Source organism: Symphalangus syndactylus, chromosome 6, assembly GCF_028878055.3.
Source record: "Symphalangus syndactylus isolate Jambi chromosome 6, NHGRI_mSymSyn1-v2.1_pri, whole genome shotgun sequence".
Taxonomy (NCBI): domain Eukaryota; kingdom Metazoa; phylum Chordata; class Mammalia; order Primates; family Hylobatidae; genus Symphalangus; species Symphalangus syndactylus.
In genome coordinates, this window is record NC_072428.2 from 20638824 (window position 1) to 20664078 (window position 25255).

At 39.4% G+C, this 25255-nt stretch overlaps 1 protein-coding gene across 1 annotated transcript in view; it reads right to left on the bottom strand.

Annotated features, from left to right (window-relative positions):
- Nucleotides 1-25255, bottom strand: part of TRIM44 (tripartite motif containing 44) — a 143110-nt gene that overhangs the window by 106743 nt on the left and 11112 nt on the right. Inside the window, exon 2 of the mRNA XM_055281922.2 lies at nucleotides 13380-13457. Coding sequence (XP_055137897.1) covers nucleotides 13380-13457 — 78 coding nt within the window. The remainder of the gene's footprint in view (nucleotides 1-13379; nucleotides 13458-25255) is intronic.

Below are 25255 nucleotides of genomic sequence, written 5' to 3' on the forward strand. Positions count from 1 at the left end.
TGAAGTGTTGTTGAATTTTGTCAAAGGCCTTTTCTGCATCTATTGAGATAATCATGTGGTTTTTGTCATTGGTTCTGTTTATATGCTGGATTACATTTATTGATTTGCATATGTTGAACCAGTCTTGCATCCCAGGGATGAAGCCCATTGCCAAGTCAATCCTAAGCCAAAAGAACAAAGCTTGGAGGCATCACGCTACCTGACTTCAAACTATACTACAAGGCTACAGTAACCAAAACAGCATGGTACTGGTGCCAAAACAGAGATATAGACCAATGGAACATAACAGAGCCCTCAGAAATAATGCCGCATATCTACAACTATCTGATCTTTGACAAACCTGACAAAAACAAGAAATGGGGAAAGGATTCCCTATTTAATAAATGGTGCTGGGAAAACTGGCTAGCCATATGTAGAAAGCTGAAACTGGATCCCTTCCTTACACCTTATACAAAAATTAATTCAAGATGGATTAAAGACTTACATGTTAGACCTAAAACCATTAAAATCCTAGAAGAAAACCTAGGCAATACCATTCAGGACATAGGCATGGGCAAGGACTTCATGTCTAAAACACCAAAAGCAATGGCAACAAAAGTCAAAATTGACAAATGGGATCTAATTAAACTAAAGAGCTTCTGCACAGCAAAAGAAACTACCATCAGAGTGAACAGGCAACCTACAGAATGGGAGAAAATTTTTGCAATCTACTCATCTGACAAAGGGCTAATATCCAGAATCTACAATGAACTCAAACACATTTACAAGAAAAAAACAACCCCATCAAAAAGTGGGCAAAGGATATGAACAGACACTTCTCAAAAGAAGACATTTATGCAGCCAAAAGACACATGAAAATATGCTCATCATCACTGGCCATCAGAGAAATGCAAATCAAAATCACAATGAGATACCATCTCACACCAGTTAGAATGGCAATCATTAAAAAGTCAGGAAACAACAGGCGCTGGAGAGGATACGGAGAAATAGGAACTCTTTTACACTGTTGGTGGGACTGTAAACTAGTTCAACCATTGTGGAAGTCAGTGTGGTGATTCCTCAGGGATCTAGAACTAGAAATACCATTTGACCCAGCCATCCCATTACTGGGTATATACCCAAAGGATTATAAATCATGCTGCTATAAAGACACATGCACACATATGTTTATTGCAGCACTATTCACAATAGCAAAGACTTGGAACCAACCCAAATGTCCAACAATGATAGACTGGATTAAGAAAATGTGGCACATATACACCATGGAATACTATGCAGCCATAAAAAAGGATGAGTTCATGTCCTTTGTAGGGACATGGATGAAGCTGGAAACCATCATTCTCAGCTAACTATCACAAGGACAAAAAACCAAACACTGCATGTTCTCACTCATAGGTGGGAACTGAACAATGAGAACATATGGACACAGGAAGGGGAACATCACACACTGGGGCCTGTTGTGGGGTGGGGGGAGGGGGAAGGGATAGCATTAGGAGATATATCTAATGCTAAATGACGAGTTAATGGGTGCAGCACACCAACATGGCACATGTATACATATGTAACAAACCTGCACGTTGTGCACATGTACCCTAAAATTTAAAGTATAATAAAAAAAAAAGGTTTATAAAAATCTCACCTTATGGTCAAACTAAGATTGGAAAGATTTGTCTTTAAGGTTTTATTAAAAATTGGGGTTGACATTAATAGTACAGTAATACAACAGTGAAATTTGGCTCTCTTGAACAAGATTTTCATGTAATATTAAAAGATAATGAAACACTTTTGTCTGCCTTTTACTTAATTATTATTATTATTATTTTTTTTGAGACAGTTTCACTCTTGTTGCTCAGGCTGGAGTGCAATGGCGTGATCTTGGCTCACCGCAACCTCCTCCTCCCGGGTTCAGGCAATTCTCGTACCTCAGCCTCCCAAGCAGCTAGGATTACAGGCATGTGCCACGATGCCCAGCTAATTTTTTTATTTTTAGTAGAGACGGGGTTTCACCACATTGGCCAGGATGATCTTGATCTCTTGACCTTGTGATCCACCCGCCTTGGCCTCCCAAAGTGCTGGGATTAGAGGCGTGAGCCACTGTGCTTGGCCTTTGTTTGCCTTTAAATAAACTACCAAAAAAGAGGCGGGGGAAAGACAAGAGACAGATGATTCGGAAAATTGAGTCTTCACTCTATCAATGAGTAAAGGTTTTTAGCTTTTAAAAAATTTTTGACGGCTGCTCGCGGTGGCTCACGCCTGTAATCCCAGCACTTTGGGAGGCCGAGATGGGTGGATCACGAGGTCAGGAGATCGAGACCATCCTGGCTAACACGGTGAAACCCCGTCTCTACTAAAAATACAAAAAAATTAGCTGGGCATGGTAGTGGGCACCTGTAGTCCCCGCTACTCAGGAGACTGAGGCAGGAGAATGGCGTGAACCCAGGAGGCGGAGCTTGCAGTGAGCTGAGATTGCGCCACTGCACTCCAGCCTGGGCGACAGAGCATCTCGAGACTCCGTCTCAAAAAAAAAAAAAAAAAATTTGACTCATCATTGTGGCTACATGAATGACTTATTGGTAACCTGGAATTCTATTTCATAGTATCAAGTGTTTTAAACCTTTAACATATTTGATGGGGTACCAAAATCAAATTTCAGCTTCCAAATTGCCTTTTCTTTCCTCTAACATTGAAATGCTACAGAGGGCCCCTAAAGCATCCAAAAGAGAGGTAAACAGATTTGACATGTTACATGGAAGGCACTGTCAAAAAATAAAAAAAAAAGTTTAATCTTCTTCAGATTATATTTTAGTGAGTGATATTAACATGTTACAAAGTTGTATGAGATCTCTAAAATTCTAATATGTCTGAGTATATGCTATTAATCATAATTGTGGTTATTATGTTAAGTTATTGTAGACCACAGAAATTTGTAGACCAAATTTCCTTGTCAATTGTGTTTTCATCTATGATGATTTAAAGTCATTCCCACAGTTAATTGCTTAATGCTGATGCAGTTTCTGAAAACTTCATGAGCACACAAAATCCTAGAATATGGTGTCTTTTAGGAGGTTCAGGAAAGGATGAAAAGGATCCTAAAAAGCACTCTTAAATACAGGTTTCTAATAACTTCAGAATCATATCATTTGAACTGGGTAAGAATTCCTGGAACTTTAATGAAAAGATGGACTGGTTTATAAAACTGCTAACCCAAGCAGAACAAAAATTAATTAAATATCAAGAAAATACTTTGCCAGATTTTAATGCAAAATCAGCTGATACTGAAATTGTTTAGATACACAATTTGAATGAACTCTAAGGTCTAAGTCAAATTACCCAAGGATAACCCATCAGTTATCAGTGCTATTCACCTAGTTTGAAGAAACAACTGGTATTCAAGAGGACGTAAGTATAATGTTAATTAAGCATGGACTCATGGAGAACCAGGATGGGCACCTTGTCCTTCCTGAGTCCTTAAAGCATTCCATGACTCGTCATGGAGAAGATAAAATGATCCCAATTGAATATATTGGTGTGGTAACTTACAAATTGCTAAAATAGTTTATAAACAATGTTTGGTCCTATATTCCTAGGAAAACAATCAAAGCTTCAAGTACATCTGGTCACCTGATGGGCCATTTAAACATTTTATAAAAAGATTTCATTCAACTGTTATTTTCAATGCATGTTTTCTGGTTGTATAAAAGGTCTCCCATGCAAGAGGACTAATGTTATAACACTAGGTTATTATGCCACAGTGTATTTTCACCAGGTAAATAAAGCTTTTTTATGGTTCACTGAGGACAGTCAACCCCTTCACAATCTAGAACCCAAAGACTGGATCATCTAAGAACATCAGAGAGACTGTCCTTGCCATCCACATTGCAGCAAAACTTTGGAACACTGAATTTTGGATTCATAATCTCACAACTGAGAAGGGTCCCTCCTCACTCTTAAAAATGTACACTCATTGAAACCCTTAGGGTAAAGCTAACCAGGTAAGTCTCTCCCCAGAAGATGGCATCCTTGATGTGAACAGCTTTTCCCATGATCACAGATCAAGGCTTCTTCTATCATAAGACTCTTATCTTTGAATATTTTTTCTTGTTTATGCTTCTATGAACAACAGAAATGAAAACGGGGTCTGTTGTGTGCACTTATAAGGTATACTTTTATTTGTGAAGGATTTTGCAGCCAGCCTTATTCTTGGATAACCTTATACTTTGTAAGGTAAAAGATGAAGGCCCAATGTAGGTGAGAAACTTCAATGGTACATATGTTGCCTCATCATCAGTCAGAAACAACATTAATTCACTCTTCTTAACTCACATCATGAATTAAAGAGAACACTGCCAGGAAGCTTTCACTCTTCTAGAAGGGCATCATTTGTTAGGTCCTTTGTCCATGATTTGGAATAAAAAAGGCAATGATTACAAACGTATCCCACATAATTGGCTCTATAGCAGATTCTTCTGTAAAGGCTATGGTTACACAACAGACTTTAAATTCTCTTGTGAAAGTTAAGCTAAGTAATAGAATTGGCTAAAAGAAAAGTATCTGTGTATGTGCAGCTGTTGGCACTTGTGTCCTATGGAGAAAAAATCTGGTATTATAGAGATTCAGTTGTAGAGGATTAATGAAGAGACTGCTTAGTTAAGTGAGTAGACTGGTTAGCTCATTCTTTGATCTATTTGATTTTAGGTGGTTTGGTTTATGCGGACCCTGGGTAAGGAGCATACTCCAAACTCTTGGTATTATCCCCCCAATAGTCATAATAATAGTCTCCCTGGTGCACTCTGTTCTTTCAAAGGTTTTAAATGTTTGCATACAGCCATCTCCAGAATGTCAAATGGTCTCTCTTCAACTGGAATGACAAGAGCTGAAAGAAATATTATAGGACACCATAACCTATGAATGACATGCTGAGACTGGAAACCCAAAATGATGGTAACTGAGGGTGGCACTAAGGCCCTAAGTTCTGGTTACACTCACCTAAGTGAAACCTGGTCAAAAGGGGGAATTTTTTAAAACAAAACGATGGGAGGCCATTGTTTGGACTGAGCTCATGTACTAGGCCCCAAAAGACCAAACCAAACAAAAATGGAGTCGCTCACACTAAATGTGACACAATCAAACTAAGACTTGAAAGAAACATAGATCCTAGACAGAAAGGACCAGGTTTTGTTTTTCTCCTGCAAACAGTACATTCCAGCATAAAAAGGTACCCACTACTCAGTCTCTGTGCCTATCTTTGCAAGACTCACTGTTCTACTGTTTCCCAGTGGGTTTCAAGACCAAATGAAGTACATTTATGATGGTAATACTGACATCAGTGACTAAAGTTTTAGTCAATCTCTCAAAATTAAGAAAATGACCAAAAGGGGGGAATTGTTAAAGCAAACTAAATATGGCCTGAGAAGGACTCCATACTTCTATATTTGAGTCTTTGTGGATGAACTACAACCTAACTTAATAGGTAGACAAGATTGAAAACCTAACTTAGGAGTATGTGCCTGTTACAATCGCTGATTCTTGGCCAATCCCAGCAGCCATACTTCAACCAGTCATATACTGCTGAGTGTTCAAACTGTGTTCAAATAAGGCAAATGCCAACCTGTAACCAATCCAGCTATTTCTGTACCTCACTTCTGATTTCTGTATGTCACTTATTGTCTACCAATTTGTTCTGACCACGAGGCACCCGTGGAGTCTCTCTGAATCTGCTGTGATTCTGGGGGCTGCCCAACTCACGAATCGTCCATTGCTCAATTAAAGTCCCTTAAATTTAATTCGGCTAAAGTTTTGTTCTTTTTTTTTTTTTTTTGAGATGGAATCTTGCTCTGTCGCCCAGGCTGGAGTGCAGTGGCATGATCTCAGCTCACTGCAAGCTCTGCCTCCTGGGTTCACACCATTCTCCTGCCTCAGCCTCCCGAGCAGCTGGGACTACAGGCGCCCGCCACCATGCCTGGCTAATTTTTTGTATTTTTAGTAGAGATGAGGTTTCACTGTGTTGCCAGGATGGTCTCGATCTCCTGACCTCGTGATCCGCCTGCCTTGGCCTCCCAAAGTGTTGGGATTACAGGCGTGAGCCACTGCACCCGGCCCTGAAGTTTTTCTTCTAACAATATATAATACAGGTTAAACGTCCCAAATCCAAAACTCCAAAATCTGAAATCCTCCAAACTCCAAAATTCTTTGAGCACTGACAAAGGAAACGCTCACTGAAGCATTTCAGTTTGCAGATTTTCAGATTAGGGAAGCTCAACTAGTATAACACAAATATTCAAAAATCCAAAATTCAAAATACTTCTGGTTCCAAACATTTCAGATAAGGAATACTCAATCTATAATACCATTTTATGCACAAAAGACAAAGAACCATAATATTACCCAGTTTTTTCCATAGGTATCTTTCACCTCCAAGTACGGTCTCAAAAGAATGCACATGACCATGTGCAGGAGAATCATCCAGGTTGCATATTTAAAAAGCATATCTCAGAACCACAAAATCAGGTGCTTTGAGTGAGGCTCAAGAATCTGCATTTCTTTATAAAAAGTAAGTACCCAAAGTTTACAAACCACTGTAAGGATAAAAAAAATGGGTGATTTTATTTCTTTCTTCTTTATACTTGGGTCTTCTACATTTTTCTACAGAAAACATATACAGCTAGTCCCCATACAATGGTTTGACTTACGATTTTTCTACTTTATGATGGTGCAAACGTGCTACACATTCAATAGAAACTGTACTTCAAGTACCTATACAACTATTCTGCTTTTTACTTTAAAAGTAAGCCTAATCAGCCGGGTGTGGTGGCTCACGCCTGTAATCCCAGCACTTTGGGAGGCCAAGACAGGTGGATCATGAGGTCAGGAGATCGAGACCATTCTGGCTAACACAGCGAAACCCTGTCTCTGCTAAAAATACAAAAAAATTAGCTGGGCGTGGTGGTGGGCGCCTATAGTCCCAACTACTTGGGAGGCTGAGGAAGGAGAATGGCATGAACCTGGGAGGTGGAGCTTACAGTAAGTCGAGATCACGCCACTGCACTCCAGCCTGGGCAACACAGCAAGACTCTGTCTCAAAAACAAATAAATGACAATAAAATAAATAAGCCTATTCAACACTTTATTATGAAATAGGCTTTGGTTAGATTATTTTGCCCAACTATAGACTAATGTAAGTGTTCTGCTCACGTTTAAGGTAGGCTAAGCTATGATGTTCAGTAGGTTGGATGTATTAAATGCATTTTTGACATAATATTTTCAACTTATGATGGGTTTATTGGGGTGTAATCCCATTGTAAGTCAAGGAGCATCTGTATTTCTTTTATAATTGGGTAGGGGAGGATGAGGGGGTAAGCTGTTTTGTTTTGATAAAGCCAGGGAAATGGTGAAGGAGGGAAAGAGCTTGTTTCTCCTTTTTCTCCTGCCCAAGTGTCCAGAGAGGATAAAAAGGGGCCACATTTACTCCTTCCTAGAGCAGGCCTGAGGGAGCACAGGTATTTTTCCCAATTAGTGTCCTTCACTAATCAGGTCAAACTGTGGAAGCACTTGCCTCAGTTCTTCATTTAGCAAGGGCTAAATGCTCTGAGGGTTATGGCTTTTTTGCCATCTCCCCACATTTTCTGTTGGAAAAGGCCATTCTCCAGTCCTGGTTCTCTGGAGTTGTGGGAGACTGTGCTACGGCACAGGATCCCAGTACAGGGAGGTAAAAGAAGAGTGTGAAGAAAAAATAATCAGTTAAGGGTCACATTGCTAGGGATGCCAGGCTATATATACATCTATTTACCCATGGATTCAATAACAGTGTATGGGTGAAGAACATGAAGTAAGACAAATCTCGAGTTAAGCCCTGGTCCCATCACTTACTAGCAAGCTATTTAACCCCTTGAAGTATCAGAATGCTCGACCATAAAACAAGACGAATACTTATTTTTATAGGGTTGCTGTAACAGATAATACATATCAATTACTATGTGCCAGGCTCCATGCTAATAAGGGCTGAAGATACAGGGATAAAATAAATATAACTCATGATCTCCAAAATTCCCTACTTACAACTTTTTAAATGAAAAGTCCAGAAATAGGTCAATAATTCTAATAACTCATCAACCACAGGAACACTTCTATATGTAACAACTTGATAGCTTAGGCATCTCAATTCTCTGCTTCGGCTGGTTGAATAAACAGTGCCCCAGTGAATACTTCTTTTTTGGCACAGGGCAAGGATCAAGATGATGCCTGGCTTGACCCTTGTTAATAATAGGACACAATAATAAGAACTTCAAATTAGGTTTTGCTTATATTCATCACTACCTGTACATTTAAAATTTATATTTTTTGACAAGAATCTGATTATCACAGAAGAGTGAAGGACTGGGCTGTGTTCCATGCCAATGATACCAGCTATGAAAAATGATTGCAGAGTTCTTTTGCAATTATAAAATGCTACATAAATGCCGAAATAAAAAAAGAAAACCATTCTTGGGTTTATTTAACTAATTTCATGTTGGTAGATAATTTTTTGGTTTCACACTTCAGTAAGAATACCTCTAGAGGCTAGAGGAAACAAAAGGAAAAAAACCTGCTGTTTCAGGAAGCCTTAGGTATGATCAGATCCCATGTTTAATCCCACTCCAGTCACACAGAATAATGTGAGCCACTTGGCTCAAGTTTTAAGATGCTTCTTTTTTGAGAATATAAGATTAGTATGAATTCACGACACACAACTGTGTTAACTGTTTGCTTCAAGCACACCAGTTACAGGAAACAATGAACAGTGCATATCAGAGGAAAAGAAAAGCAATCAATACATAATAGAGAGAAAGTGGCTGTTATTAACTACATAATAAGAGGTTAGTTTGATTGAGCTTAGCATGTTGTACTTTTGGTTCAATGCTTTCTGAGGACTGGGCAGGGGGAAGGGAGGAAAGGGAATCAATGTGTTTTCTAAGCCTAGGTTACCTCTGAGTAAACTGTGAAAGGTAACTGCATAGTCACTACAAAGGAAAGCTGTGAAGATAAAGAAATAAGAAAGCTTTAAATTTCTTAAAAATCCAAGTACAGACACACATATACACACATACTCCTGACTGATTACATTCTAAAATTTCCCTAAAGCCTACCATAAATGTACTCAGTCTACAGATAAGAATCCTGCTTGTGCAATAGGTGTTTCAGAAAAGTTTGGCTGGAGAAAAAAAAAGTTTGCAAACTAAACCAAGTCAAACACATTAGGACAGCGTATTATGTAAAAGACCACTTCCTACTAATCCTTTTGACAAACTAAAGATTGTTTGTTATTAAAAGTAATCTTCTTCCACGATATAGAGGGTTCTAGATGCCCAGAGGTATGTACCCTTTAAAACAGGGCTCACCACAGCAACATCCAGGCACAAAACTTCATTTGGTCTTGTGCCCTGTTTCTTAACCATCACTGGCTCTGATTCCTCTCCTCAGGCTCACCCATAATGCCTGGTTGTTCCTGATTTTCCTCTGGTTTTAGAACTCAGCCTACACCTCAACCATGGCAGGGAGCTTTGATCATCCTCCTAAATCCCGACCAGGATCCCTTTCCCTCTTTTTGGCTTTGCTACTTCTCTGTTGGAAGTGACAGCGTAAAGCAGTCCTGTCCTTTTAGCCTGAGCTGACTTCCCAACCAACCTCTTTTTCCCCTCCCTACTCCTTTCCTACCTCTGTTCAACTTGTTTGTTTCATAAGCCTAGATTTTTATCTACCTTTTTGCCAAAGTTGAAATCACCTGGACTTATTTCTAGGGGCTCTTCTACTTGTTCAAAGAAGTGAAAAAAAATCATTAACAAACATAGAGGAAAACAGCTAAGGTACAGCACAAAGGTTCTCAAAGTGTGGTACTTGAACCAGCAACATCAGCATCACCTGATAATTTCACAGAAATGAACATTGTCTAGCCACCCCAGGCCAACTGAATAAAAAACTCTGGAGGTGGGCACAGCACTGTATATTTTAATACGTCTTCTGGGTGATTTTCATGCACACTGAAGTTTAAGAACTTCTGAGTCTGGAAGAAAAGAAGATGTCTGACAAATGTTTTGGATAAAATGAGGTATCTCATTAAACAGAATCAAATCTATATTATTGACATAGAATAACATCTAAGATATTCTACATAAAGGAAAAAGCAATTGTAAAACCATGGGTATAATTTTGTAAAAAAATTTTGAAAATGTACTTCTACACAGAAAAATGTCTAGAAGGTTACATACTAAACTGTTAACAGTGGCTAACTTAGGAGAGATTTTACTTTTTCTTCATGAATATCTGTATTTTTAAATCTATAAGCATGTATTATTTTATAATTTAAAAAAATGATTAATTTAGACATCTTCTACTGCTCTCTAGCAAAACTCAAGAGGTAAAAATTAACTCATTCCCCAAGAGGCTTCAGTGTCTGGACTAATCAAGCTTTGTGATGCTTTAGGGAATTCTAGAGGAAGTGAAGCAGAGATAGTGCTCAGTCCTCCATGACTCAATCAGTGCTTCTATGTAAAGCCTCTGTGCCAGGAAATGACAAGTCACAAAGCCTAAGAGATGTCTGCCCTTCTTAAATAGGCCAACTCAAAAAGGGGATGGTGGGGCTCTGTGGGAAAACAGAACAGACAAAAACTTAAGGGTTGTCTTGGAAGACACCAACTTATTTCTAGGAAAATCTTCTTTGTGCAGAAATTATATATTTAAGTGGCCCATTTTTTACCCCCATTCCTGACCTGGCAGTCATTCTGCAATTACGTTCACCCTTCTTCAAGCTGGCTCCAAGTATATACAGCACATGCTTGTGGTAGACTAAAAAGGGGCTTGAAAATAAAATAGGTTGGTAGTAAACAATCCAGGGCAAATAAAAAGAATGTAAAAAAGAGGTGCAGGTATAGACACATACCCAAGATCAAGTCAGGTCCTTACAAATATCCTTTACCTTATGATGCATCAAGGGAAAACCCTGACACTTCCAGGGATTCCTCTCATGCAACCACTCAATCCTTTCACTTTCTGGCAAGCTTTCCATCAGAAGCACTACATGCATTCATAACAGATCCCAAAGCACTTTACCTGTATTATAGTCATACATAGAGAAACTCAGTGTGATTTGTACACATCCGCTCCCTCTTCACTGCCCTGCTAATTATAAGTTTGGTGGAAACAGAATATGGTTGTCTCCTGCAGAACAGGAGTTGCCCCAGAAACCAGAGAAACTTGGTAAGAAAAGCTTTCAGTAACTTTTAATAAGTGGTTAATCCTAACTAAAGGAAAAACTTTTATCAGGGGTCCTCCTACTTTGAGCTAGGAAAGTTGATAAAGGTTACCCCAATTTTTTCTATCTACCAAGATACTCTCTACTTCTGGAACCCTAACTACACCAGAAGACAAGAGATCTTACCAATGTCCCCAATATTTTCATTGCCATATGAAGAGAAATTTATTTTTGTGGCTGCAGCCCCCTTTTGAAGAGCCCACCAGTCTATGGCTCTGCCACATATTGTTTCAATTTAGAAAACTGCAGCACAATGTGATCATGTGGCAGAAATGAGATAAAATCCAGTGCTTGGTTTGCAACATGACGTAAGATAAAGAGTACAGGCACTGGAGTCAGAGTTTGAATTCCACATCTATATTACATTAGATTTGGGCAGATGATTCTACCTTTCTAAACCTCAGTGTTCTTATCAATAAAGTAGGAAGAAAATGCTACTTTACAGTGTTGTTAAATAATTAAAAGTATTTAAGGGGAGAGCAGAAATGAGAAGTTAGCATTTAATGCGTACAGAATTTCAGTTTGGGATAGTAAAAAAGCTGTAGAGATGGACAGTGGTGATGGTTGTACAACAAAGTGTGGTCAGGTGTGGTGGCTCATGCCCATAATCCCAGCACTTTGGGAGACTGAGGTGGGCAGATCACTTGAGGTCAGGAGTTCGAAACCAGCCTGGCCAACATGGTGAAACTCTGTCTCTAGTAAAAATACAAAAAGGTAGCTAGGTGTGGTGGCGTGTGCCTGTAGTCTCAGCCAGTCAGGCGGCTGAGGCAGGAGAATCACTTGAACCTTGGAGGGAGAGGTTGCAGTGAGCCGAGATCATGCCACTGTACTCCAACCTGGGCATCAGAGCGAGACTCCGTCTCAAAAAAACAAAAAACAGAAACAAACAAACAAAAAACCAAAGTGAATGTACTTAATGCCATTGAACTGTACACTCAAAAATGGTTAAAATTTTGTATGTATATTTTAGCACAATTATGTAAGATTCCTAGCAAAGTGCCTGGCTCTCAGTAGATACTCAAGAAATGCTAGTCCCATTCCTCTTAAAAAAAAAAAAAAAAAAAAAAAAGAACCTACAGTAAAATAAAATCATGCTCCTTTCCCTATTTAATTGTGAGAAACTTTGATTCTAAGGCAAAGCTAGCCGGCCCCAATACCAGGTAGTGCCACAGTAAATGTCTGGGTAGGAAGGAAAAGGAAGTCTGTTCAGTTCCCTTTACCTCCACCCTGTTATGGTGTCTCCCAGAATATCAATCCTCTAGACCCTAACATATTGAAATAAAAAAAAAAAGCTGGGACACTTAAACCAGTTTCCAAACCAGACTTCAGGTCATGAGGAAAAAAGTATTCTGAGTGGCAGCTGGCTCCTGGAAGCAGTGGAGAGATAAGACGCTAGTGCTGAACACCAACTAGATGAGTCTGGATCCTATGCCAGTCCCTGGCATTAAGATGATGTGTACTTCTCAGCTGGTGCGGTGGCTCACACCTGTAGTCCCAGCACTTTGGGAGGCCAAGGCGGGCGGATCACGAGGTCAGGAGTCCTAGACGAGCCTGACCAACATGGTGAAACCCCGTCTCTACTAAAAATACAAAAATTAGCAGGGCATTGTGGCGCACGCCTATAATCCCAGCTACTCAGGAGGCTGAGGCAGGAGAATGGCTTGGACCTGTGAGGCGGAGGCTATAGTGAGCCAAGATTGCACCACTGCACTCCAGCCTGGGCAACAGAGTGAGACTCTGTCTCAAAAAAAAAAAAAAAAAAAAGATGATCTGTATTTCTCTCAGACACCTCTGGCTGCATCTAATGGACACAGAGGACCAAAGATTCAAAGACCCCTGGTAAAGGATTAAAAATGCACTTGTCTGCAGTTCAGGGAAAACAATGAATGATTATGTGTTCTAAGTCATAAAATAGAGAAGGGGAAAAATAGATGACTTATCTCTAGGCATATCAGGACACTGTTTCTGATGGGCAGGCTTAATTAAATCTTAATGCAATATTCAGAGAGATGATCATCAATACCTCACAATTTTAGCTCAAGGAGAATGAAATGCTTGGGGTACCAACACTCAATCAATTCCAAACAATACTTACTTTAGGGTCTGAGCTCTTGAACTTCAACCTTTCCACCAATTCAATCATAGCTGCCTTCAGTCCACCTGAGTCTTTGCTCTAGAAGAAAGAAAAGTGAGGGGTCACTAGACAGCATTTTGTTGCTCTCTCAAACACAAACACCATTTCGGAAGACAATGAAATAGAAAGCAATTTTTTCTTAGCAGCCAAGAGAGCTAAACAACTAAAGAGAGGTGCATTGCCCCTCTTTCCCTTCTCTATGGACAAAGAGTGTCAGGACATAAATTGCCCAGTGACTGGCACAACTATATGGAATGACAATTAAACACCATTTGTATAGGCTGACTCACTGCTTCATCTCAGGCTCAACTGTGCTGGTGTTCACCACAGCTCTACAAAAGACAGTTCCACACAAGATGTCTATTTTACAGACTAGTAATTTTTATTTTAAATCTTTATGCATCAGATACAGAAGTATGCAAAATTAAATATACTTATAAAAATTAAAACAAAGAAAAGAGTCTGAAATTTAATTACGAATGGAACTGTAGTGTGCTGATTAAAAACACAGGTTTTTTAACTGGGTGTGGTAGCTTGCACCTGTAATTTCAGCTACTCAGGAGGCTGAGGCAGGAGCATTGCTTGAGGCCAGGAGTTCAAGACCAAAAAACCACAAAACTCACAGGTTTTTGAGTCAGACATATAAGTTCCAATTTTGGATTTGCCATTAACTAGTTGATTAATTTCAGGCAAATTACTAAATGTCTCAAAACCTTCTCCCCTTTCTATAAAATAGTGATAATAAACTGGGCTATTTTGGGGCCTAATTGAAAGTGTTTTAAAAGATATTAGCACAGTATGTGGCACACAGTGAGTGCTCAAAAATTTCATATGCTATTACTATTATTACAGTATAATGATTTAGAATAGCACAGCACAATAAAAGACTAATGTGAGCCCCAAATGCAAGTGTATGTATATAATTTTATAATTGCCACAATTAAAAAGTAAAATTGATTTTGATATATTTTACTTAACTCAATATATTCAAAATATCATTACAACATGTAATTTCGACATGAGATTTTTTTTTCATGCTAGGTCTTTGAAATCTAGTATTTCACAATTACAGCCCAATCAATTTAAACCAGCCACATTACAAGTGCTCCAAAGCCACATGTGACTAGTGACTACTATATTGGTCAGTACAGATTTAGAGCACAGACTAGAGCCCTAGTGCCATTAGTCACACACTAGCTGTGTGACCTTAGGCAAGTTACTTAGACTCTCTATGCCTCAATTTCTTTATCTGTAAAATAGAGCCAATAACTATCTATTTCATACGACTGTAGTAAGATTAAATTAGTTGATGTATGTCAAGGTACTCAGAACAGAGCCTGACATATGGTAAATAAAAAAGGAAGTATGAAACAGTTTTATTACTATCTGTCTCCCTCGTGATATTTTCAGTTCCTTAAGGGTAAGAACTGTATTTTTTTATATCCCTGTAACTCTTATGCCCAGCATCTAGATGTTGTAAAAAGTCTGAACAAATCAATGAATGTGTTCACTGCAGCTCTACAAAAGACATGAATGCCATAATAATAATACATTATATTATACATAGGACAATCTAAAATCACAGGAATTCATTTATTTTCTTATCTCAACAACTCTATGAGATAGGTAGGAACATTCATTTTACCAATGAGGGAAAGGAAGCACAAAGAGGTAAAATCACTGTCATTTCTATGGGGTAGGGACAACAAAGAAGTACAAGAATAAACAGATACTGCAAATATCTCTTACTCAAAATTGGCCTCTGGATCCATGATAACATATCTTCCAAATTTACAGAATTAATTTCAATTCCTCCAAAATAGGAAATACCTAATAAGATTCCACTATATAAATTAAAATATACTAAAGGGTCAACTTTTCCCCCTCTGACCTCTCTTGCCTCTCAAGTCTACACAGTAAAAATCAGACACAACATGACTACAACCAATATCTACTTTAGATGTGTTCACCAAACACAGCTTAGATCACATTTCCATTTTAGCAAAGGTTCTAAATTTTAATAAGTTCTATTAGCAAAGGTTCTAAATTTTAATAAGTTCTATTTTTTAAAATGATGGGGCCGGGCGCGGTGGCTCACGCTTGTAATCCCAGCACTTTGGGAGGCCGAGGCGGGCGGATCACGAGGTCAGGAGATCGAGACCACAGTGAAACCCCGTCTCTACTAAAAATACAAAAAAAAAAAAAAAATTAGCCGGGCGTGGTGGCGGGCGCCTGTAGTCCCAGCTACTCGGAGAGGCTGAGGCAGGAGAATGGCGTGAACCCGGGAGGCAGAGCTTGCAGTGAGCCGAGATTGCGCCACTGCACTCCAGCCTGGGCGACAGAGCGAGACTCCGTCTCAAAAAAAAAAAAAAAAAAAAATAAAATAAAATAAAATAAAATGATGGTTTACAACTCCCCTATATCCTCCACTAATTTTAGTCTTTAATCTCTGTAGTCTCATAGCAGATAGTTGAGAAAAGGAACTTAGAGGTCGTATACCAGGGAGCAGGTGAGACCTGAAGTGCCTAAAAAAGGGTTAAGTTGCCAGAAACAATCCTGCCTTTACGAGATGATCAGACAATAAAGCCTGTCTGGTGATATCATTCCTCTAACCTGCTTCTCATTGGCTGAACAAGCAGGTCACTTGTCCCTGGAAAGCTCTCTTCCCCCACATCCCAGCTGCCAGCGCCCATTTTAAGCTCTTCGGCAAGAGCTCTGATATATTATGACGTTCCCCCTGGCTCTAGAGAACAGAAAGGAATGCACCAAACTGTGCCTTAAAACCTTCAGAAAAGAATAAAATGACAACGAAGGAATCCCTAAGAAGCAGACAGCCTGTCTGCAAGCAGATGTGCCTCGTGTGGATGGATAAGGGAACCCTTAGCCTTCTTTCATAAAAATTCAGTGTCAGCAGAATCCTTCTTCCTTTTCACAGAGCAGCAGCAGCATCGCCTAACCAGGGAAGAGACAGAGGAGAGACAACTTAAGAGAGCCTCCCTTCAGGAAACTCACCTGTTCCACCTCCCCACCCCACTCTCTGTGAATTATTCGCCAAGATTAACTGGGCTCTATGATGAGCCTGCTATACTCAGTCTCTAAATCAGTGGTGAAGAAAACCTTTCCCAAAGGCTTTTTAAAAAATCTACAAAATAAGCAGGTGGTCAGAAGGGAGAGGCTCCTCGGGGCAGACCTGACCCTGACAGCTGCAGAGCTGGGGAAAGAGTCCAAATGGAGGACTCTGGCCCCAATCTACTCCCACCACTTTCCCCACATTCCAGTCCCTTCCTGCACCCCAAGGGGCCTTGTGCACAGGTGTTCAAGCTAGCATGTCCAAGCTGAGAATACCCCTCTTGGTCACCCATGATACACATGTGGGACCTAGGGATACATGTATCAGAAACTGGTCCATCTTCAGGCAGATGGACTCAGGAAGAGGCTCTGCAGGCCCTGGAAGCAAGCTCAGGACATTTTACCAGGTAATTCTTGGGTAGCTAGGTACTTGAAGAGTGGTACGGAGGGGGACAGGCATGGCTACAGGAGGGGTCTTCAAAAGCATGGGACATAGCCCAGCTACTCGGGAGGCTGAGGCAGGAGAATTGCTTGAACCTGGGAGGCGGAGGCTACAGTGAGCCAAGATCACTCCACTGCACTCCAGCCTGGGTGACAGAGTGAGACTGCATCCAAAAAAAAAAAAACAGTATGCGACATAGGTCAGGATAGGTCAGGGGCATGGGGTTGTTTGGGTCTAAGGGTGGTGGTATCTGAGTCTGAGTATCCCCAAACCATAGAATAGTACCATGTTTCAGTTAATTATTTGTTTGTTGAGGACAGCCATTAGTCAAAAGATAGCCAGACAGGAGATTATATCCTCACTTGTTCCCTAGTTAGGGAACCAGTGAACAGAAACGATAGTGGAATAGAACAGCTGCCTCTGAAACCTGAGTTCTAATTGAGAAGTGAACCAGGATAGTAAGAAAAGGCAGCCTAATTCTAACCTTGTAGACATTTTGTTCCATTTTTAGAAATGATTGTCAATCCTTGGGGCACATACCATGACTAGAAAAGTAGTAGGATTCTCCTGCTATCTGTACTTCTCCACCTCCATCCCACTCAATGCATTCCAAGAACACAGGAGTTCAATGTGAGCATATCTTGTTTATGTACCTTGTTCCTCCCCTAAGAAGGTGTAGAATAAAAAGAGACAAGTGCTATGTTGTGACACACACCACTCAGAATTTGATTAATCTGTAGAAGCGTAGGATGCTTCACAAAAGCCACCTCCTAGGGATGAGTCATAATAAAACCAAAGGACAAAATGCTGTACATGTGAAGGTATTCTTTAGTCTCCAAAGCACTTTCATATGCTCTTTCATTGGCATTTCACTAAAAAGCAGTGTATTCTCACTTTACAGCTGAGAAAAATGGCTGGTAAAAATCAAAGGAACCCAAAGCTCAGAGCGCTTATACTCTTTCACTGGCATTTCACAATAATACAATAACTAAAAGGTAGTGTATTATCCTTCACAATGGACAAAAATGGCATTGTGGATGTCAAACAATGTCCCCAAAATCACAGAGCTGGTCAGTGACAAACCAAGATCAGAAAGATCTAAATGAAAAAGATTTATAACATATACATTGGTATCAAGAATACAGAAAAAACACATAAGGAATTTCTATAAATCAGTAAGAAAAGGCCAAATAAACCCAAAAGAAATCTCCAAAAAAAATGAACAGATGAGACCCTGTCTTAAAAAAAAAACAGAAATGTGAAATGCAAACACATTGAAACATGCAAAAGATGCTCAAACTCACTCATGATTAAAATATCATTTCTTACCCATCAGCCTGAAATAAATTTTAATCTCATAACAGCAAGTGTTAGGCCCTGGGGAAACTGGGGGCTTCCATATGTTGTTGATGGATATATAAAATAACTGCCACTCTGAAATCACATGCCTACCAATCCACTTCTCCTTTCCTCTTGAGGAAGACTAGCACCTGTGTCAAGGATGCATGTACAAAAGTATTTATTGTAGCACTGTTTGTAATACTAAAAATCTGTAAACACCCCAAGGATTCATAAATAGTGGGTGGCTAAATAAACCGTGGAATTAACACACTGTGGAATATGACATAGCAAATAAAAAGAATGAGGTAGGTTATATGTACCTGGATACAAGGCATGACATACTGTTGAATTTAAAAAAAAAAAAAACCTTGCAAAATGGTACATGTAATAAATATAATTTTTAAAAAAATTATTACTTTCTATGAGTGATATAGGTATGCAGAATATTAGAAAAGCAATTATTGCTGGGACTGGTACTTAGGATAGAAGGATTTTAGAGTTAAATATATTCCTATTAATTGCATAATTAAGATTTAGCATACTAAAAAACAAACAAACAAAAAAAGGCAGGCAGGAAGGCAGGGAGACAGGTAGAAGTTGACCAAGAGGGCCAAGGTCTCCTGCTTCCTTCCAGCGCTTCTTCCCATGAGTTTGCCTAAATGTAAATACTGGGGCCTTTTCCTTTGACACTGCAAACATATGAACCAGCAGATTCAAGAGAAGGTTCTTTACTTGATATTCATGTATGGATTTCAGAGGGTCTGAAATCCTCAAAACGATATAAAATTTGGGCTGTACGTGACATTAGCTTTTCTCACATCCTCAAAAACAATTAACATTCCAAATGTAAAGAGCATTGCACAAAGAGAAAGTAGACCCAGGTTTTACTATTAGCACTGCCAGTAACTGTTTGTGTGAGCTTGGAAAAGTCATTTTACATCTCTGGGTTTCTGTTTTTCCATCTGTAAATGAGGAACATGGACCAGATCAAAAGCTATATATCCACAGCCTGCGGCCTACAGAACTATTTTCTTTGGCTTTCAGAGTGTTGTCCCACACATTCACTAAGAGTTTTAAGTTAGTTGCTAGCATTTAAAAATCAGGACATATGACATAAAAATAAAGATTTCTAGCTTCTTTTGTAAATCCAAAGGGTATGACTGTAATGTGCTCCCATTCCCATACAGCAGAAATTGGCTGAAGCTGAGTAGCAACTACTCACTTTAGGCAAAGCAAGCTCTCTCAAGTTTGCCAGTTACCTTGGCTTGCTTCTCTTGTTTACATTACCTTTCTGGTAGATGTCTGAAGTTGCTATCCCTGGAAGCAATTCTAAAAGTTTTCTACCTCTAAGGTTGTGTTTGAACATCATGAAAATTGGGGTGCCTTTCTTCAAAGGAGTACATATTACCTGATACATTCATATCCATCCATCCCAAAACACAGAAATAACATTTCATGCTAATGGAAACATGCCTTAAAAATGGGTAAAGGGTAGAAGCAAAAGTAGAATATGGCAGGTAGCAGTGGCATCAGAATAGGAAGAAGTATTCCTTGACAAGTGGTCTCTGCACTTTTATGGAAGTCAGTCTAGTCTAATGCCAATAATCAACTAGGCACCCAAAAGTCACGTGTCAGCAAAAATGTAAATATAAGCCACATAAATATCCTAAACTGGCTCCTGAATATTGAATTCTATTATTACAAAGAATCAGTCAGAAAATGTTGAATTCAGAAAGAATACTAGTTATCTGTATTGGGGTGTTTTCCTCCCTATTCCATTGGCTTGTGTTGATATCATTCTTCTAAAAAAAAAAAAAAAATCTATCCAACTTAGTCATTTTACCAGAAGGTCTTGTCTGGGAGAAATCATGGAAAAGGATCAGAAGATGGAATACAGAAGTCCTCCCTGGCTAGGTGCAGTGGCTCATACCTCTAATCCCAGCACTTTGGGAGGCCAAAGCGGGTGGATCATTTGAGGCCAGGAGTTCGAGACCAGCCTGGCCAAGACAGAGAAACCCTATCTCTACTAAAAATACAAAAATAAGCCGGGCATGGTAGTGCATGCCTGTATTCCCAGCTACCTGGGTGGCTGGGACATGAGAATCACCTGAACCCAGGAGGTGGAGGTTGCAGTGGGCGGAGATCAACTGCAATCTATCCCGAGCAACAGAGCGAGACACTGTCTAAGAGAATGGGGAGGGGAGGGAGTGGGGAGAGGAGAAGGGGGGAAGAGCAGGGAGAGGGGAGGGGGAGGAGAGAAGAAGTCCTCCTAAGGAATCAAATCAGAAAGCAAAGTTTTGTCAAAAGGAAATGAAATTAAATTTTAGTATCACCATCCCATGTAGGAAAATTTTTACCATCTCCTTTATATTACTTCATTTTCTAACTCCAAACCCACTCCTACACTAGGCCATCACTTTTAGTTGTCAGACTCAAATTCATTCTTGGGTCTGAAAAAAAATCCATCAGCAAGTCTTTTTAGGCCTAACTCTAAAATATACGCCATATCCAGTTGGCATGTATTCTTCACTATTGTATTGTCCACTATTCCCAACCTAGTACAAGCAGCAATACCGCTCCCACTCTTGCTACTCAACAGCCCATTCTCCACATAGGAACCAAAGAGAAGTTTTAAGAATATAAATCAGATCATTTACTCCTTTACTTAAACAGTCTATGACTACTTAGAATAAAACCCAAAATCCTTACCACAGCCTACTTGGAAATCTGACCTCTTCTACTAGTCAACCCCTACCCCACCCCTACTGATTATGCTCCAGCCATTCATTTTATCCCCTTAGTAAACTTGTTCTATCTCAGGGCTTTTACACTTGCTATTCCCTTCAGTTGAACCACTATGCCCCTAGAGCTTCTCATCACTGGCTCTAACTACACCCAGGTCACTAGCTCAAAAAGCCCTCAGAACCTTAAAAAGCTTCCCTCTCATTCCCACATCCCAGTCACTCCCTATCTCCTTCCCCAGTTTGTTTATTCATAGTACTTATCATTATTTAAAATATTACTTATTATTTAACTTGCTTACTGTCTGTTTTGCTCAAAAATTATAAATTCCATGACTTAAGAGTTGCTTCTTGTTGGTTCCCTACTGGCCAAAATACTCCACCTGGCAAATTTTAAGCCTTCAATAAATACATGTTGAATGAATAAATAGACCAAAAGAAAAAAACATGCCACTAACTTCGAATAATATATAAAATTATCTTAAGAAATACTATACCTTAAAGAATGGTGGTAAACATTAAATGCAAGAATATGCAGAAAGTTTAGAGAAGCGGTACAAGCTAAGTTCTCAATAAATGTTAGTTATCATTTCTGTTATTATTAATTAAATAACAATACATTGAGTGACTACTAAGTATCAGGTATTGACCTAGGGAAGTGCTGAATAGAACAAAATTTTAAAAAATCTGTTACTAATTAAAATTATATATAATATATAGAAAGAAGACCAAAGAGAAGGGGAAAATAGTTTTAGGATATTCAGAAAGTATTTATCTATTAAATGCCTTCATACAGAAAATAAACATAAGGATAATGTGTCAGTACAACTTAGATTAAATATGAGAGGGAGTAATCAAATTTGTAGAGGCAAAATGGAATGATGGAAAGAATATGTACTTTGTCAGGCCTGGATTCAAATCCCAGTCCTTACACTTGCTAAGTAACTGTCAGCAAAACTTAACCTCTTTTGAGTTTCCTCATATATAAAATGGAAAGCAAGACAACAGAGCTTATTGTGGAATTTTATTAAGGATCAAATGAAACAATATATGAAAAGGACCTGGCCACAAACCACTCAATAAATGACAGCTATTTGTTATTTTTCTCTTATTTCTGGAAATTCAAACAAAATTCAATAACAGACAAAATTCAACAACAGTCTCAAAACAACAGTCTCAAAATTCAACAACAGACAAAAACAGTCTCAAAATTCAACAACAGACCAAAGTTTCTAGACTCTCTTGGTTTTATAACCTTGGCCAAAGATTAGCATTTTCATTATTTATACACATGAAGTCAGAGTCTACCAATCAACACAGGTTAGAGCCTGCCAGGGTTCACACATACTCAAAATTCACAGAGGAAAAAAGTGGGGGTGCCTATATAAACTTAACCTTACATCTCTCCCCATGACTGCCTACTAGAAAGAAAATGAAGGCTATTTTCCAACCAGAAAGTAAAGAGTATATTGTCCCCACCTCCCCTCTGCTTCTATAAAAACTTCCCACAGTTCAGAATGTAAAACAGAATCTAAACAGGACAACCAGCAAGACTTGTGAACCTAAAATTAGACCTACCAGCTGTGTTTTGGTTAGCTAGTGCATAAGGCACCAGCAGGACACTGAAATATACAGAAGTCTCTTCTCCAAAGACAAGCTTTTCTCCAGCCTATCTACCCACCAGATTAGAGCAGGCAGAAGGAACAGAAGGAGAGGGGGATGAACAGTTTGCACCCAAGAAACTTGGTGTCCAGAACTTCTAATGCTGCCAGACTAACTTGTCTGGAAAGGAACTCAGAATAGAACCTTAGATGACTTTATAACAGTAATAAGAATAAGAGCAACCCATTGCTGAGGGCTTATGATATTCCAGGCACTGTGCTAAACTCTTTACATCTATGATCTTGTTTGTTCCTCATCATAACTCAATAAGGAGAAACAATTACTTAGCTCATGTTACAGAAGAAGAAACCAAGACTCAGAGGCTGAGTGAATTACTCAACATTATACAGCTAGTAGGTGGAAGAGCTAAGACTCAAAAACAGACTGCAAAGCCAACTAGGTCAAAGACTGTTTGGTCCTTCAATATTCTCTCACTTTTCCTTACTAAGAGAACCTCAGCTTTTAGCTGGACATGCTGTGGCCTGGAGAAATGACTGTTTCCCAGCCTTCTTTGCAACTAGATAAGGCCAGGGTATTGAGTTCTGGCCAATGAAACATAAGCAGCAATGTGTAGAACTTCCCGAGAGTTCCCTTTAAAATAGAGCAGTGTGCCCAGCCAGGCGCGGTGGTTCACGCCTGTAATCCCAGCACTTTGGGAGGCCGAGGCGGGTAGATCACGAGGTCAGGAGATCGGGACCATCCTGGCCAAAATAGTGAAACCCCGTCTCTGCTAAAAATACAAAAATTAGCTGGGCGGGGTGGCAGGCGCCTGTAATCCCAGCTATTTGGGAGGCTGAGGCAGGAGAATCGCTTGAACCCGGGAGGCGGAGGTTGCAGTGAGCCGACATTGTGCCACTCTGTCTCAAATAAACAAACAAACAAAAATAGAGGGGTGTGCCCTTCTTCACTTTTCTATGTCTGTCATTCTGGAACTTGGACCTCCAGCAGTCATCTTGGTCCATGACACAGTAAGGATGTCAGAATGGAGCTGAAAAGAGCCTAGATTTCTGGTAACTTCATGGTTCTGCCACGCCAACCTTAGACTGCCTACACCCAAAGTTATTTTATGTGACAGAGAAACAAACATCATGTGGGAGTGGTTATTTTGGATTTTCCCAAATTATTTTATTATTTTAGATGCAGTCAAATTAATCCCCATGTAAATACTGATATACAACAACTAGGCAATACTCTCTCAGTTCTTCATTAATGCCCTGGAACTAGACAAGATTATTATACTTCCTATCACACATTTACCACATATTTCATGTTCATCTACCATCCAGCAGGCACTGTGCTAGGTGCTGGGAATACAAAGATGAATAACATATAGTTCTAGCCTTAAAGAGTTTATAACCCACCAGGGAAAGACATGGAAAGAAATAACATGACATAGTACACAGTATTTAGTGCTACAATAATGTTCACAGGCTGTTATAATGGGAACACAGAGAAGGATACCTCAAAGCCTGTATCTACCTAGTAACACCCTACCCATCTTTCAAGGCCCACCTCAAAGACTCCTTCCTCTAAGAATCTACTCCTGGCTCCATGCCCTCCAGTGATACCAATTTCTCTTTTCTCTCCACTTCTATAGCATACTGTTTGTACCTTTTCTCTAATACACACAAATAAGCATGTGAAAAGACTCTTTCCTATCAGGCTGTAAGCTTCCTGAAGTTGGAAACTTTGCTTATTCTTCTTAGTATCCACCACACGGTTCACCATAATAAGTGCTCCAAAATTATTCAGATGAATAAAATTAGTTCAAAAAAATAAAATATCATTCTCTAAATTGAAAGCCAGCTATATGTTATAGTTTGGACATACTATAATGAATGTATTTGCTAATCTTCTTATTGATGTTAAAAACCAATTATTACCTTACCAAAAACTAGCTAAACCTATCTGAAGTGGGTTTAATATATAAATGTTCAACAAAAATAATCTAGCACATTACAGTATACATCAAAGTCACTGCCCATAGAGTTATTTGCCGTAAATTGTGGATTGAGCCTTTGGTATATTTGGGAAATTTTGTTTGATTGGTTGGTTTTGGCTTTTTCATTCTTGATCAGTTTTCTGACATTTAAAAGGGGCATCAATATTGATTTTTTTTGCACCTGACGCAATGTTGGCTTGATCCTATCATAGTGAGATATACATACATGCAAACACGTGTGCACATGCGTGTACACACACACACACACACACACACACACATTCTCTCTCTCTCTCTCCCCCACCCACACACGCAAGATTCAACTCTCCCAGAGCCAGGCTTCTGTATTTCTTACCCCATTCTCATCTCTACTCCCCCTATCAAGACTAAAGCTTCTGTTTCATCCATTGTCTATAATACGTCTCCTATTCTGAAAGGTCCATGAGCATCTGTGTTCCTTACTGCCCGCTAACAAGTTTAGCCCCTGGCTCTGAATATTAAAACAACAATAAGAGCATGAAACTCGGCTGGTCCTCTCAGACTGAACTATAACCTCAAGCAGAACACATACGAGGCACTGATACAGATGAATCTCTGGCTTCTCAGACTTGGGTTAGATGCAAGCGGAGAGAAAAGGTGG